Raw genomic sequence first — 16,562 nt, 5'->3', positions numbered from 1 at the left:
CGCTCCCACCAGCTGCCCCGAAAGACTCGAAGCTCCTTCCTCCACACACGCCTTTCTTCCTCGCTGCCCTTGGCCCCCCAAGCCAGCTGCTTCTGGCAGGGGGCCTTGGCATGTGTGCTTAAAGAGATTGGCTCAGATGGTAAAGAATCTGCCTGCCATCCAAGAGACGCAGGTTCAATCCTTGGGAAGATCCCCTGAAGAAGGGAATGGCAACCCACTGCACTAGTCTTGCCTGGAGAATCCCATGGACAGAGGAGCCTGGTGGGCTACAGTCCATGGGGTCGCAGAGTCAGTGACTGAGCAGGGACGAACAAACGAAACTGAAACCGAAACCAAAGCCAAGCTCAACACAGCACAAACTGAAGTGGCCAAGGAACGGAGAAGCGGGAACTAAGTTCACAGATCAACTTTCCACCCACCTGGCGAGAGTTACTTAATTTTAAAGAGTAAAGACAAGAGGAGTGAGGCTAGTGACGGGGAGGTACACGCAGCTCACAGCGGCAGGTCCCCTGTCATGTTTCCAGATGATCACAAAGCAGTTCAGTGTGCGGGGCCATTCATTAGGCATTCCCTGACCATCTGAGCTCAGGACAGTAAGAATTAATTAATAAGATGCAAACTCTGCCTGCTGGGAGCTGAGGGTCGAGTGAGGAAGACAGATATACGGATTCAGTCCTTTATGAGCATTTCGTGCAAAGGGATACAAAAATGGATGGGGTGTTGGGGCGAGAGCAGGAGAAGTCCACTCCACAGGGGACGCCTGGGATGGAGGTGAAGCAGCAGAAGTGACCAGAGGCCTGTGGGTTTTTGGCACAGTCAGTGGCAAGCCATCACCCTGATCTCTCCAGACGAAAGGGCCAGGTGAGCGTTCTCTGTTTTCAATCTGAACACGGAGGCCCCAGGGATGTGCTGGAATATCGCCCTGAACAACGTGTAAACTGTCTGGACAGTACAATCACCAGTAAATGTCGAAGGGTGACATGATGCTTTGAGGAAAAGCTGACAACTCTTGCTGGACAGGGAGTCTTCCAGAACTCTCGTGCTGCATCCTTTGTGTGGGGCTCGGCTGTTTCCCCTCTCAATCTCCTGATGTTTCAGGAAAGATTCAGCTCGCCCCAGGCATCCCTTCTGTTCTGTTAGCCGAATAAGCCCAGGTCCTTTCTCCTGCCACATTGCCCCTTCCCCCCAGGGTCTGTACATGGGCAGTTACCTCAGAAGAGTTAGTTACCACTTACCTATTCTGTAGTTTTTATGAAATTATTTTCAGCACAAAAATAAAATCTTCCCCCACTTTGGCACCTTCAGCCTTGCCACCCTGCCGGGGACCAGCCCTGGCTGATCCAGGGTATTCGAAGGAGAGACGGCATAGGCGAAGATCAGGAGACAATTGCTTAATTAAATGTTAATTAAGGATATAAAGAGTAATAGAATGAGGATAGCTCAGTGAGGAAATTTAGTGGAGAAAAGAGGCTGAATAAAATTCCAAAGCAGGGAATTAATGTCACCTACGAAGGCCGCAGGCGTCCTCCCGTTCTCCCGAAGGAGAGGAGACACTAAGGCCTCCCCAGTCGGATCTTAGAAGCCCAGGCAAAATTAGTAGGCTTGACAAGCTTCCCCGCCTCAGAGGAAAAATTCAGCCAGAAGGTGAAAGAAAGAATGACATGGGGAGACCAAATTCCGGTGAACAAAAGGACATACTTTATTTTCCAAAGCAGTTTTATACCTTAAGTTGTGCATAGAGGATAATGGGGGAAGGGGTAGAGGCATGCGAAGACAGCAGTTCCTGATCCTTATCGAAGTCAGGCTTTCAAACTTATCATATGCAAAAGTTTAGGTGATTTACATCATCTTCTGGCCAGGAAGCCTGTTAACATTTTAAGAAACTTATTTTTCTCTAAAGGTGATTATTCTAAAGTCAGGCGCCAGCCTCCAAAAAGCATTGGAGAAAGTTGCATTCCTATAGGGCAAAGGTGAGGTGGGCTCAATCAAGAAAAGAATTAACTCAAGGGTCCAAGATTACAAACATTGAGGCAACTGCTTACATTTCTATACACCCATTATATCAATCAATACACCGCCAAGGACACAGTAGGTAAGGGATATGGAGACTTAGCAGCAAACATTGGCCCAACAAGTGAAAAACCCTTCACCAATACAATTTCTAATCAATCTTTTAACTACTCAAAGGAATCTGTGTTTAGACAGTTTAGAACATCTCCTGCCTCTCAAAGTTGGGAGGCTCTGAACAATCACATGTTGCCGGAAAAAACCTATTCAGGCAGGCTAGAGGACTTCCAAAGGAGTTTGTAGGCTGAAACACTGTCACACCCAAGAATTATTAACTGGAGCTGTAAGCTAACTCTTTTTTCAGAGAGAGGTAGTGGGGGACAGCCCCCCGTAAAGTCAGAGGTGTAGCTGAAAGCACAAAGCAGAAAGTAGGCAGACTCTGGTTTTGGGGGTAGATTGCTCGAGAATTTCCAGGGAGACTCCTGAGGCTTGATCCCGCCTTTGCGTATGCCAAGCCTCCTTCTTCATGACCTTTGCCAGGGACGGAGCTCGCTCCCCGCACCACCCCCAGCCTTTAATTGAAAGTGTTTGATGTGCACGGCCTTTCTCCTTTCTGGACCACATCTTGTCCAGGATGCCAGGCATCCAGACTCTAGGAGAGAATTTGTTGTTCAGTCACTCAGTTGTGTCTAACTCTTTGCAACCCCATGGACTGCAGCATGCCAGGCTCCCCTGTCCATCACCAACTCCTGGAGCTTGCTCAAGTCATGTCCATTGGGTCAGTGATGCCATCCAACCATCTCATCCTCTGTCATCCCCTTCTTATCCTGCCTTCAGTCTTCCCAGCATCAGGCTCTCTTCCAGTGAGTCGGCTCTTCACATCAGGTGGCCAGAGTGAAGGCTGTTTTAAGCATCTGTGTCAGATGAGAGAAAAAGAGCTGCTGGCTCGAGTCTCTCTCTCTGCCTTTCTGGGAAGTTCTCCCACCGTCCCTCCCTTAATTTCCAGCAGCTGCTGCTCTCCCCGCTGCCCTCATCCCACCCCTGACCTGACTCCCTCTCAACTCACCCCTGTTCTCTGCTTCCTCTCCCCGCGCCCCCCAGGAACTCGGCACGGAGACCCTGGGGTGCTGCACGGACTTCCAGGCAGTGCCCGGCTGTGGAATCAGCTGCAAAGTCAGCAGCGTGGAGAGCATCCTCGCCCAAGGCGAGCGCCTGCAAGGCCCACTGACCACTCACCTGAATAGAGTCGGCAGCGACCCCACAGAAACAGGTATCCTTGGTTTCGGTCTCCACCGCTCCGTCTGCCGGGGGTTGGGTCCAACCACAGAGGGCGCCACGCCAGGCTCACCCCGAGGTTCCTGCCTGTGAGAGGGTTGGCTAGGGCCCAGTGTGCTGCCCATCTGCCTCCCAGGGCAGCCTGCAGCTTCTCTCATGTCCTCTGATGTGGCTTGATGCTAATGGCAGACAAAAGTGGCGTATGACTTAAAATTCACAGAGTTTGCTTTTTGTTGTTGTTCAGTCGCTCAGTCATGTCCAACTCTGCGACCCCATGGACCACAGCACGCCAGCCTCCCTGTCCTTCACCATCTCTCCCTGAGCTTGCTCAAACTCATGTCCTTTGAGTCAGTGATACCATCCAACCATCTCATCCTCTGTCATCCCCTTCTCCTCCTGCCTTCAATCTTTCCCAGCATCAGGGTCTTTTCCAAGGAGTTGGAGTTTGCTTACCTGCCCCCTAATCTCAAGTCTCCTCTTTCTTATCCCAGGCCAGTCTTGCTTCTCATCAGCTACAGGGTAGACCAATGGGAGTCCTTTTGTTCTTGCTAACCAGGAAACTGCCACGTGGTTGGCTCTGATGGGATGTGATATATTTACAAAGGTAGCAGCAGTCAGGGACAGAGGGTGGAAATGGTCTGCCTAAGGAAGAGCGGACACTGGAGGGGCAGCTGCTTTTTGAATAATGGCCTTGGTTATTTAAAGAGTGGCTTGCTAGCCATCAACATAAGAGTGGAACCAAAGCCTCCAACCAAAAAAACCCAGGTTGAGTTTTTGCTTTTAAGTATATTAGTAGTTAAATCTTGATTTAGATTTTATTGTTAACCACCTTCTAGCCATTTAGAGCCCCTGATGACCTTTCCTCTGCCTTCCAGGGACCTGCCTGTCAGTGTCGTCTGAGTTGAAGTGACAGGTGCAGGGCTCGCCTGGCCTTTTAGGAGGTGAGCCTCACAGTGTTTCACACACATGGGCTGCTGGTTGGCTGGTTCACCTTGCATCATCTGTACTGAGCCAGAGAGGAGTCTAGTCAATTCTTGCTTTTGGTGCCGAACACATAATTAACTGCTCTAATCCCTGTAGAAACGGCAGCAGATACCTCTAAAGGCCAGTAGGTACACTGCGTGGTATTTAATGTGTTTGTAACACCTTCACACACCTTAATTCACACCACGGTTCTGCATGCTAATTGGTTTCCCCCCTGTCCTTCAATGCTGGTGTCGAGAGGCGCTTTCCAGGTTGTGGTTTTTCCAGAACCACCAAGTGGACATTTTGCTACGAGAAGGATCCCGTGGCAATGGCACCCCACTCCAGTACTCTTGCCTGGAAAATCTATGGACAGAGGAGCCTGGTAGGCTGCAGTCCATGGGGTCGCTAAGAGTCGGACATGACTGAGCAACTTCACTTTCACTTTTCTCTTTCACCCATTGGAGAAGGAAATGGCAACCCACTCCAGTGTTCTTGCCTGGAGAATCCCAGGGACGGGGGAGCCTGGTGGGCTGCCGTCTATGGGGTCGCACAGAATCAGACATGACTGAAGCGACTTAGCAGAGCATAGCATAGCGCGGTGACCTTGGGCTCTGTGGGAATAACTGCACCCTCTTTCGAGCAGATGCTGCCACGCAGACCTTCTCTGTGCTGATCGGAAACCGGGAATGGATGAGGCGCAACGGCCTGACCGTTACCAGCGACGTCCGAGACGCCATGACCGACCACGAGACGAAGGGCCAGACGGCCATCCTGGTGGCCATCGATGGTACCGCCCCCCTCCCCTGCCCTCTGCTCTTGAGGGAAGCTGGAGACGTCAGGCAGAAATCGAGGCTTCCTTTAAAAAAAAAAAGTTCCTCTCTGTTATTTTTAGTTCTATTTTCTCCTTCTCCCGAGTCCTTTAAACCCACTGCCCCCTCAGCTCAAGAGCTGGAATTGACTCAATTAAAAATGCCTCTTATACACATTCACTCTCGTTTCTCCATCACGCCTCAGCTCTCGCACACCTTCCTGTGTCAGTCTCTAGAGTCATTAAAAACAAAACTCTACACAAGTGTTTTCTGTAGGAAGAGACAGAAAGGAGGGATGGATTTCCTAGCTGTTTGGACATTTGTCACTTTTTAAGGAGCATTTGTTGTATATCTCATGTTTTAACAGCTAACAGTTACTGAGTTATTATGAGTCAGGCACTCCACAAAGCAATAGATGTTCCTTACAGACAATGTGGAAAATTCTAAGAACTTGGGAAAAAATGGAATATCCCTCATTATCCCACCCCTCAGGGAGCCTCTGTCAACTCTCTGATAGTCCTTCCAGACTTTTGTGTGCATCTGGACATGTATATAAGTTTAAAAAGCAAATTCAAAACTGTGCATCCTGTTGTATGATCTGGCGTTTTGTTTTGGCCTGTGACATGGTGTTAGGGACACTGTTCCTGGCTGCCGAGTCTTCCTTGCTCCTCAGCTGCCCAGGCTCTGGCACGTGCTCACCCACGGTGTCTCTGGCAGGTGTGCTGTGCGGTATGATCGCCATTGCGGACTCAGTCAAGCAGGAGGCCGCCCTGGCCGTGCACACGCTGAAGAGCATGGGCGTGGACGTGGTGCTCATCACCGGGGACAACCGCAAGACAGCCAGGGCCATCGCCACCCAGGTGCGGCCCAGGGGCTGGCGTGTCTCCCAGCTCGGAAATTACAGGCGATTTTAAGCTGGCAGAAACAGTTGGAGGAAAGGTGACTCAGTGGTAGAGAGTCGGCCTGCCAGTGCAGAAGATGCAGCTTCGATCCTTGGGTTGGGAAGGTCCCCTGGAGAAGGAAATGGCAACCCACTCCAGTATTCTTGCCTGGAGAATCCCATGGACAGAGGAGCCTGGCGAGATACAGTCCATAGAGCCATAAGAGTCGGTCACACGACTAAGCGACTCAGCAACAACAGCAGCAGTGCATGGAGCACTCAGCTTTGCTCTGGTCTTTTCTCTCCGTCGGGGCTTTCCTCTCCACGTGCTCTGATCTGCTCCGAGCCCACAGGGGACCACCTTGCTGCTGCCCCAAAGGCCACATCCGCTGGAGCCTGGGTGCTATCATTTCTGCACGGCCCGCTGCAGTCCCAGAGAAGCAGTTATGGTGTTCTCTACTTCCCAGACTCTGCAGTGAGGAAGAAAGACCACGGCTTTAGGGCTGCGATAAACACTCTTGCAGCCTTTATGTTAAGGGAGTGTTTTGCCGCCCAGCTCTTCTCACACCACACCAGCTGGCTCCTGGGTCCCAGCAGGTCTCCCTCTGTGCTTGGCTCTGAGTTTGCACCACAAGGGCAGCATGACTGCCTGCCTGCCTGGCCCGCTGTGTGGGGACAGCTCCAGTGCAGACTCCTGGCAGTTATATACCAGCCCTTTGGGAAATGTGGGTAAAGCTGTCTGCTTTTGAAAATGACTTGGTTCTTAGAGGGGAGCAGTGGCACCTGTCTTAGCCGTCCTTCTAAGAGTACCCACTTTCCCTGGTTAAAGCTCATTCGGGCATTCAGCAAGCACTCACTAAGCTGCATTGAGAGCATGGCCCCCCGGGAGCTCACAGTTCTGTCGGGAGGGTGACCCAGAGGCGAGTGTAAACTGTGTACAGGGGGCTGCCAGCCTAACCCTCAGCCTGGCAGACAGGGACACCTTCCAGGGGAGGGGAGGCCTGAGTCAGGGGTGGTCAAGGCTGGGGAAAGAGAAGAGCCCTTTGCAGGACCAAGCAGGAAGCATGGCACCACCCGCAGGTGCCAATGACGGCTGCTTTGGAGAGGTCACCGGGTCAGCATGTGGAGAGGAGCACTGGGAAGGTGGGGTGTGGGGGTGGCACTGGGATGGGAGTGGGGGGTGCTTGTTTGCTGTGTGCCCCGGAATCTGCAGGGCTTGCTGTGGGGTAGGGTGGGGTGGCTCCTGGGTTTCTGCTCCTGCTGCTGCCCCCTGGCAACACCGGATGTTATTGCGTACTTACTTCTTTATCGAGTGCTGTTTCCCTTTCCTTCCAGGTCGGCATCAACAAAGTCTTTGCGGAGGTGCTGCCTTCTCACAAGGTGGCCAAGGTCCAGGAGCTACAGAACCAGGGGAAGAGAGTGGCCATGGTGGGTGACGGCGTGAACGACTCCCCAGCCCTGGCACAGGCTGACGTGGGCATTGCCATCGGCACGGGCACTGACGTGGCCATCGAGGCGGCCGACGTCGTCCTCATCAGGGTGAGCTTGGCTGCGGCTCCCCGTCCCTGTTGTCCCATGGGTCATGGGTCTCCCACCCACCCCACCCACCACTCATCTGTGGTCCTCTCCCACAGAATGACCTGCTCGATGTGGTGGCCAGCATTCACCTCTCCAGGAGGACCGTCTGGAGAATACGGCTCAACCTGGTGCTGGCGCTGATCTACAACCTGATCGGGATCCCCGTCGCGGCAGGTAGGCCCTCACCACCCTGTTCCCTCCACCCCAGCTGCGGCCAGAAGCCTCTGGAAAGAGTTAATTTGCTTATGTTCTGCTTTGTAAGTATCTAAAGGTAGAGGGCATGGCAGTCAATACTCCGGTATTCTTGCTGGGAGAATCCCCATGGACAGAGGGGCCTGGCATGCTATGGTCCATGGAGTCGCAAAGAGTCGGACACAACTGAGCTTGAAAGATGAATGAGAAACTGCAGGGAGGAACCAGGCCCCCATTCACTTCAGGCCGCTCTGAAAAGCTGGCCAAGGTGCTTGATCTTATTTACCATGGCCTTGTTTTCCAGAACATTATTAAGACACACAGTCTGAAGAGTCATCATTCTTAACAGTTATGGGGCACCTGCTGCATGCTAGGCTCAGGGACCAATGCTTTAGAACTTTATCTTAAGAATTAATTCCGCCCAGGTTTTACCCTGACTCAGGAATAGTTATGGAAAGTGATGGATGTTTTCTGCTTCCTAACCTCTCCCTCCCCCACTGAATCTTGTGTCACCAGACAGGGAAAAGTTCCAGACCCTCCTGCAAGGAAAACATCTATGTGGGCCAAGACCTTTTTTTTTCTTTTCTTTCTTTTTTTTTTCAATTGGGATCTTCCCAGATCAGGGATCAAGCCCATGTCTCCTGCATTGGCTGGCAGGTTCTTTACCACTGAGCCACCAGGGAAGCCCCGAGACCTATACTGAAACATGACTTTCCCACCGCACCTGCCCCTGTCGCGCCTGAGTGGTCAGCACTGCCTCACACGGTGGATCGGCGTCTCCACCACAGCCTGGCTCTGGTAGATGCACTTCCTGCCCCAGAGCTGGCTCAGGAGCCCATCCCCTCCCATGCTTGTGGCTCTATCTCAGAACCTGGTCTCATCACCCCTTATCAAGTGCTTTGACATCCTCGAGGAAGGACCTTCCATGTAGATGGGGACCGTGGTCATTGGCATCTTATCCCTATGCTCACACCTCCGAGGGGCCCCGGGATGGCTGTCCCAAAGGGTCCCTGAGGTGCCCTGTCCCCTGGAGCTTCCCCCAGACCAGTGATGCCACCTCTGGATGGTCCCAGGAAGGTCTGGACAGGTTGGGGACTCAGTCCCTTCGACGGTGCCCCCACCGCCCAGCTCTGAGTCAGCCTGTCTCAGCTCCACGGGCCCGTGGCCAGCACCCAGCAGGAGGCTTCTGAGCTGCCCAGAGGAGGACAGCATCAGGTGGGCAGTGAGGCTGGGCCCTCCTGGCTGTCTGCCCTGGGCCACGCCGTGAGTGTCGTCCTCCCCTCGGCCAGGTGTCTTCATACCCATTGGCGTTGTGCTGCAGCCGTGGATGGGCTCGGCGGCCATGGCGGCCTCCTCTGTGTCCGTGGTCCTCTCGTCACTGCAGCTCAAGTGGTGAGTCCCCGTGGCGGGCCTGGGCCGGGGCGGGTGTGTGGCTCGCTCCCTCACCGGAGACACCTGCCACAGGCACAGCCAGAGGCCCCGAGCGTGGCCAAGCATGTGTTTATGTAAATGATTCCTCCACCTTGAGCCAGTGGTTTGCCGCTTAGCAGTCACCATGCGTGGCTTGTTCCAATTATCCTGCTCAAGGGCTGTTTATGTAAATATTTGGTCATAGGATCCTGTTTGTTATCATTTTCTCTTTTATACAAGAGATGCTTATTTATGTTTTCATTTAACAAGAGTTAATAACAGCCTACTATGTACCAGGGGGCTTCCCAGGTGGCTCTGATGGTCAAGAACCGCCTGCCAATGCAGGAGACATAGGAGATCTGGGTATGATCCCTGGGTTGAGAAGATCCCCAGGAGTAGGGCATGGCAACCCTCTCCAGTGTTCTTGCCTGGAGAATCCCATGGACTGGGGAGCCTGGTGGGCTACAGTCCTTGGGGTCGCAGAGTCAGACACAACTAAAGCAACTTGGCACGCATGCTCCATACTATGTACCAGGCATCTGGATTGAAGTTTCTAAATCAGGCAAAGCTGAGCCTTGGGAGTTCAGTGGCCTTTCCTTTAAAACCCATGAGGCTTCGATACTGCGTGTCAGTAGAAGACTCGATGAAGGGGCTTCATCGGGCTTATTAAAAGGGGGGGCGGGGTGCTGTGCGTCCAGGCTCAGGCGCTCTTGGATCCCCGCCCTGCAGCTACAGGAAGCCGGACCTGGCGCGGTACGAGGCGCAGGCGCACGGCAGCATGAAGCCTCTGAGCGCGTCCCAGGTCAGCGTGCGCGTCGGCATGGACGACCGCCGGCGTGACTCCCCGCGGGCCTCGGCCTGGGACCAGGTCAGCTACGTCAGCCAGGTGTCCCTGTCCCCCCTCAAGTCCGACAAGCTGTCCCGGCACAGTGGCGCGGCCGATGACAGGGGCGACAAGTGGTCTCTGCTCCTGAATGACCGGGACGAGGAGCAGGGCATCTGAAAGCCGCCCCCGTGGCTGAGGCTCCCAGCCAGCAGCGGCAGCAGCAGGCGGCCGAGCCCCTCCAGGCCTGGGCGAATATTCTGGATCACCCTTTCCCTGCACCCGGGGGGCTCGATTCCCCGGGTCCCATGGGCTCGGGAGAAGGCGTGCTTGCTCACGCTCGTGGGCTCATCGGACACCTTGCTGTGGCCTCAAGAAGAGGAGGGACAAGCCCTCCTCGCATCCCCTGCCTTAGCACTTGTGACACGACGAGTCTTATCGGGTCCAACATCTTCGCTGCGCACCTCCACAGAGCTCATAAAAACTTAGGGGTCTGGCTGTTTCTGACAGCACCCCCGTGCATCGCGAACCCGAGACCACCGTGTACCTCAAGCGCCCCCTTGTTTTCTGCTGGGGCCCTCTCTTCCTCCTCTGCCCTTGATGGTGGGGGTGTGACACCCGGTCATCTGAGGGCAGGGCTGATATCGTCACTTCCCCTCTGCTGCTCTCCAAGGGGCTCCTGTGCTTCTGCCTGAACCCCTGCCCACACGACCACCAGAGAGCCACCCTTCTCCTCGGAGACCAGAGGTCTTGGTTGCCCGCGAGCTGCTTCGCGCTAGAGTCCCGGCTTCTCACGCTCAATCCAGTGTGGTTGCTGACTGTCGCTGCCTAGCTGGGCTGAGGGTCTGAGAGCCTGAGGCTTGAGAAATTTGGCTTCCTGTGGGGTCCTGGGGGAGGCATGTGGCTCAAGATTCTGCTTGCCTGGTTTCAAGGGTTTCAGTTGCATGGCCTGTGGTGTGACAGTCGCCTCACAGCGACTGGGGTTCAGGTCTGTGCTCCCCAGAGCCATGCAGCCCAAGTAAGAGGACACCCCAGCCCTCCACAAGCTTCAACTCCTGCGCATGGAGCTGGTGCCTTAGGAAGGGGGTGCCCACCACTCCCAAGGGAACTGTTTCTAACATCAGTGACCTTTATGGTTGCAGGATAATCAGAGCAACAGCAGTGGGCCCATGGTAGACTCCGAGCTTGGTGGTGATTGGCAGAGCCTGTGGGAGTCTGCAAATACTAGCCAAATCTTAGACTGAGTAGAGTCTGTTCTCAGTTTCAAGGGGGAAGCCCTTATCACACACACTTTAGTTAGTTATTGTCAGTTATTTTTTAGGGGGATATAAGCACTTTTTATCGCTTACCTCTAATATTCACAATGAACTAGCGAAGTAGATAGAATATTGTCCACATTTCACAGGCGGGAAACAGGCTCAGAGAGGCTAGAAATCCCACCAAGGATCACACAGCCAGTGTGCATGCCAGAGCAGGAATCTGAATTCACATCCACGGGCCCTGAAGTCTTTTCTTTAATTTGGCTCTACCGTCAATATTTTGTTTGATAAGAAGCAACAAGGAAAAGTCCCTTGTTCCTGGAAGAACAAAGCTGCCAGGTGACGTATTCACTGAACTGGCTTGAAATGTGACTGCTAGGTCATGTCACATTGCCTTCAGATAGCTCCTTCCCATTTGCATATAATTGAGTCTGTGCAGCATCTTATCCTTTAAAATCCGTGTGCAGGGTAGAGGTGTGGTTTTGCTTCCAGTCTTCCTTCCCCAGCCCTGTCCTGCTTATGTTCTCAGTTGTGTCCTTTCTCTGTTCCCAGCTGCTGCTCAGGGAATGTTTCCTGTTTCCCTCCAAGAGGCTAATCATCTAAAGAATCCAATTGTAATCAATTTTTCAAAAAGCTTTTAGGACCCTGAATGTTATGTGTATAGGGACATGGAGATATTTATATAATTGTACAGAAGATAACCTTTTAGATGTTCAAAAAGTGTCAGGAATGTTTTGTTGTTGTTCGTTTTTTTGGTCAGGAAAGAAGAATTCCTATTTCAAAAACATTCCATGCTATATTTAGAATAAAATTTCATTTTTTTTATTCATTTAAAAACCTGCCTGTGCCCGGCTCTGTGTGAGAGGGAAGTGTGTATGGGCTGGTGTGGCGCCATCTTTGGGGAGAACTGAGGTGCTGGTTTTGCTTGGTGCCTTTTTGGGGGCAGAGATGGGCGGGGGGTGGCCAGAGCCCCATGTTGGGCCATCCCAGCACTGTGTAAGCCCCTCCCTCAGTGCCTGCCTCTGTGGTCTGTGGGGAGAGCTCAGGGAAGCACTCCCTCAGAGTGTCAGTGCCGCAGGTTCAGACACGGACTACGTTACCCCATCAGATGCTGGTTGAGGGTGATTATCTACAAAAGGCTGTTCTCTGATGCACACATCTTCGTCAGGAGGGTGATGTTTTGGGATCCTTGGTCCTGAAGGAGTGAGGTGGGCGGGGGTAGAAAAGTCTGGAACAAAGCGCTCTGCTGGGAAGGCTCTGGAGAGATCCTGGGGTGGGTGGGGGTGTCCTGAGTGAGCCATACCTAGAGGTGAAGCCACGGTGTCATTCATCATCCAAACCAGGACACTTTCAAGAGTGAAAGGAGGTGCTACTAATAATTACACCAGGGAAACTGGCCTAAACTGGGACTACCCAGGCTAACGGGTGTGTGGTCACCTTAAGAGGGAAGTAGACGTTGTGCAGTTGTCACTGACACAGTAGTAGCTTCACACACACCGGTTGTGGGTTTCGTGGGCGTGCTGGTGACTTAATCCTTCATCGGATGGGGAGAGCTCCCCCTCGAGGTGATGGTCTTGGGGCTCAGTGGGAGGCACAGCCGGAGAGTCACGCGCGGGCTGTGCTAAGTGCCCTCCTGCGCCCTTAGGACTTCATGCCAGGTGTGCCGGGCCCCTCTTCTGGATGCCCCAGCTGTGGGAATTCCTGTCGTATGCACGTCCCATTGTGGAAAGGGAAGGTTGATACCACCTGAACAAGGGAGTCCATTCCTTTAGAAAACAGATTGTCCTCTAAAACTTGAGCAAATTTGCCTGATAGAATTCCACATGCACCAGAATAAATCATAACATCTGTCCATTCCTGAAAACTTTTCAGTCTTTAAGACCTCAGTGAAAAATTATGAAAGGATCTCTATTAACATTTGTTAGTTGCTCCGTCGTGTCCAACTCTTTGCGACACCGTTAACTGTAGCCCACCAGGCTCCTCTGTCCATGATATTTCCCAGGCAGGAATACTGGAGTGGGTTGCCACTTCCTTCTCCAGGGGATCTTCCTGACCCAGGGATCAAACTGAGGTCTTCTACCTTGCAGGCAGATTCTTTACCATCTGAGCACCAGGGAGAGATAAGTGAAAGACTGTGATAGGATCACCTATTAAATGAATGTAATGATTCTAGTTTTTCTTTTTTTCTTAAATGGCACCTGGAAATTTACATGTCAAAATATGGTTCTGTTCCCAAATTGTTCTGCTAGCTTAAGATGGAATAATGAAAATGACTTTTTAATTTTTTTAATTTTGTGTATTTATTTTTGGCTGCATCAGATCTTTCAGGCTTTCTATCTTCGTGGTATGTGGGCTCTTGCCCTGCAGCATGTGGGGTCTTAGTTTCCAACCAGACACTGAACCTGCATACGCTGCATTGGAAGGCAGATTCTCAACCACTGGACCACCAGATAAGTCCCAAAATGACCTTTATTTTAAGAATATCCATCATAAGCCCAAATCAGCCAATCAAATAGGTGAATTAGAAAAAGGTTATTTGAATTATAGGATTTTTTTTTTTTTGCTTTGAAAAATTCCTAATGATATATCAGCAGATAAGTTCCCTAATACATATAAAATTCTTGCCGAGTTAATAAAGTTTTATACACAGACAACCTTTTTTATCACTGCATCTTTTGTTTTGAAAAAAGATGAGGGGTGCACATACAAAGAAATGCTTTCAGGAACCACTCTTGCTGACCCTCAGTTTCCCTTTCAGATTACCTTGATGTGTGGGAAAGCTGAGTGGGTGTTGGAAAGAATTGTGGAGTTCTTAGGAATGAAACCACCTCCTTTCTTCGTTTTCAACCTTAGCTTGGGCAGAGACATGAACACCACTGTTTGGGTTCCTTCCAGAGCGAGATGTCTGCTTGTCTGCCATATTCCTTTGTGTAAAGACAATGACAGAGGCTGAAATTACAGGATAGAACATGAGAGCGTTAAATAATGCTGTGAAATCCCAGAGTCTTTTTACTCTACTCAAAAAGATGGAAAACCCAAACTGATGGAAGGCCATCCAAAGGCTAAATGAAAATAAGAACTGATGCAAATTTAACGTTTTTTCCCTCCAAAAAGGAAATGGTGATTATTTCTTGCTGATATAAACATGAAACCGCTTATAGGAATAATGTAAGCGTGTACAAATTTATCAAAGCGGGGAAGAGGCTGTCATAATACCCCCACCCAACAAAAGGAAACCCCATGGACGTGATGTCTTGAGGGGTGTGCTTTGTGGGTGGACAGCGCTGGGACACTAAGGGAGCAAAGCCTGCCTGCCCATGGGGGTCCCAGCTCCCTGATCACATTGTAACCATCTGAGCACAGTGGCTGTAGGGGTCCCGGGAAGGACCTGTTGTGAAACTGATCCCTTACCGGGTCCCGGTAAGGTCAGGGGACAAGCAACATTCAAATACCGTGGGTGCCACCATCGAGTCCGTCACTACCAGCTCAGCTGGCCCTCACAGTGGCCTTAGGAGCTCTTTACCTCCCTGCCCATTTCAACAGTCAAGCTGACTGTCCAGGACACAGAATCCAGGTGGATGTTTGAACCCACTCCCTCCAGCCACAAAGCCCTAGTTCCGTGTGCCCCTCTGGCCCACCCCCTCCCTGCAAAGGTGACTCTGGGTACTCTCTATAGCAGAAGGAGCTGGGTTTCTTCCGCCATTCCTTGGTGCCGTGCTTGGGGCAAGTGTCCTTTGGCAGGACCGTGTGGTTTCTCTCGAGGGCCACCAGGTGTCTCTCTGACCAAAACAACTTAGTCTGCAGCCAGAGACCCAATTCTCTTGATCATTTGTTTTGTTTTGTTTTGGATCTATCTGGAAACTCAAACTAAGCATCATCTTATTGAAAATGTAGGCGATGGGTCAGAATGTGAGGGTGGAGTTCAGCCCTGGCACTGGGTGGCTCTCCAGTGGTGGCAGAGGATAACATGGTTGGATAGCATCACTCACTCGATGGACGTGAATTTGAGCAAACTCCAGGAGATTGTGGAGGACAGAGAAGCCTGGCGTGCTGCAGTCCATGGGGTCATAAGTAGTCAGACACAACTTATCCACTGAACAACAACATGATGTGTTTATATCTGTCCTTGCAGCCCAGAGTTTCAGCGCCTCCTCAAATTTGCACTTAGCTGTGCAGAATATAGGGCTTCTCAGGTGGTGCTAATGGAGCCTGCTATGGAGCCAGAGGAGACTGGTGTTTGATCCCTGGGAAGGGAAAATGCCCTAGAGTAGGAAATGGCAACCCATTCCAGTGTTCTTGTCTGGAAAATTCCACGGATGGAGGAGCCTGGCAGGTTACAGTCCGTGGGCTTGCAAAGAGTCAGATACGGCTGAGCACACACACACGGTGGGATGACTCAACAGTGACCTCTGACATCTGTACATGACTACTGCGACTCCCCAGAGCCTCCTTCTGTCTTTCTTTCTCCAAACTAGCCTCCCCTGCCCCAGGTCTGGCAGACACAGCAGCCTAGTGTGTGGTTCTGAGTCTAGCCTGCTGGAGGGAGGGAGTCCTTCTCTTTCAGTCCCATTTTCTCTGAGCTGGCTTCCCCTCCTGCACAATGTTTGGAATCTTTCCCGGGGCCAGTCCTACCCCTTTGCCAGCTGCCTGACCTCTCGTGCCCCTCCCAGCTCCCTCCTCTCCTCCATAAAAGCAAGCTCTCTTGTCTGGATTTGCCTGTGGCCTGCCAAAGCTGCATCACTGTTGTTCAGTCACTAAGTCGTGTCCAACTCTTTGTGACCCCATGGACTGCAGCACACCAGGCCTGTCTGTCCCCTATCATCTCCCAGAATTTGCTCAAACTCATGTCCATTGAGTTGGTGATGCCATCCCACTATCTCATCCTTTATTACCCGCTTCTCCTCCCGCCCTCAATCTTTCCCAGCATCAGGGTCTTTTCCAAAGAGTCTGTTCTTTGCATCAGGTGACCAAAGTATTGGAGCTTCAGCTTCAGCATCAGTCCTTGCAATGAATATTGAGGGTTGACTACCTTTAGGATCGATTGGTTTGATCTCCTAGCTGTCCACTGCATTCCCAAATTAAAATTCCTCTGGCTAAACTCATTCTGCTGGTAAGATAAATGGCTCTTTTATTTTTTTAAATTGACAAAGTCTTGTCTTTTTTCTGTCTAGGCTTAGCTGGTTTAAGACAATGTAGTTTCACTTCACCTGAAAAACTATCCAAGTTAGTCTTTAATTGGCTTTTATGAGAAGTCTGTTTAAGTACTAGTGTAAAATAGAGACAACTCTATTTTTCCACTGAGTATAATGCACGCTGAGAGGGTGTTCTTTGACCCCAGGCATATAAATCATGATTAAAATGCC

At 51.5% G+C, this 16,562-nt stretch overlaps 1 protein-coding gene across 6 annotated transcripts in view; it reads left to right on the top strand.

Annotated features, from left to right (window-relative positions):
* The window catches only part of ATP7B (ATPase copper transporting beta), a 74,221-nt gene extending 62,185 nt beyond the window's left edge, over positions 1-12,036 (top strand). For 5 of the 6 annotated variants that reach the window (XM_086329197.1, XM_086329200.1, XM_086329198.1 and 2 more), the window contains 7 exons: positions 3,109-3,277; positions 4,892-5,035; positions 5,775-5,917; positions 7,273-7,476; positions 7,572-7,689; positions 8,997-9,099; positions 9,847-12,036. In XM_086329197.1, the coding sequence (XP_086185323.1) occupies positions 3,109-3,277; positions 4,892-5,035; positions 5,775-5,917; positions 7,273-7,476; positions 7,572-7,689; positions 8,997-9,099; positions 9,847-10,120 (1,155 nt within the window). In that variant the 3' untranslated portion in view covers positions 10,121-12,036. Of the gene's footprint in view, positions 1-3,108; positions 3,278-4,157; positions 4,224-4,891; positions 5,134-5,774; positions 5,918-7,272; positions 7,477-7,571; positions 7,690-8,996; positions 9,100-9,846 lie in introns of those variants that run through there. The other variant, XM_086329201.1, reaches the window with a different exon arrangement.
* The last annotated feature ends 4,526 nt before the right edge of the window (positions 12,037-16,562 follow it).

The sequence above is a fragment of the Bos grunniens genome, chromosome 12 (genome assembly GCF_055505025.1).
Source record: "Bos grunniens cultivar Pamir isolate PY7600 chromosome 12, Bosgru_T2T1.0, whole genome shotgun sequence".
Taxonomy (NCBI): domain Eukaryota; kingdom Metazoa; phylum Chordata; class Mammalia; order Artiodactyla; family Bovidae; genus Bos; species Bos grunniens.
Note: the sequence above shows the minus strand (reverse complement) of the source record. Positions and strands in the feature narration are given on the sequence as shown.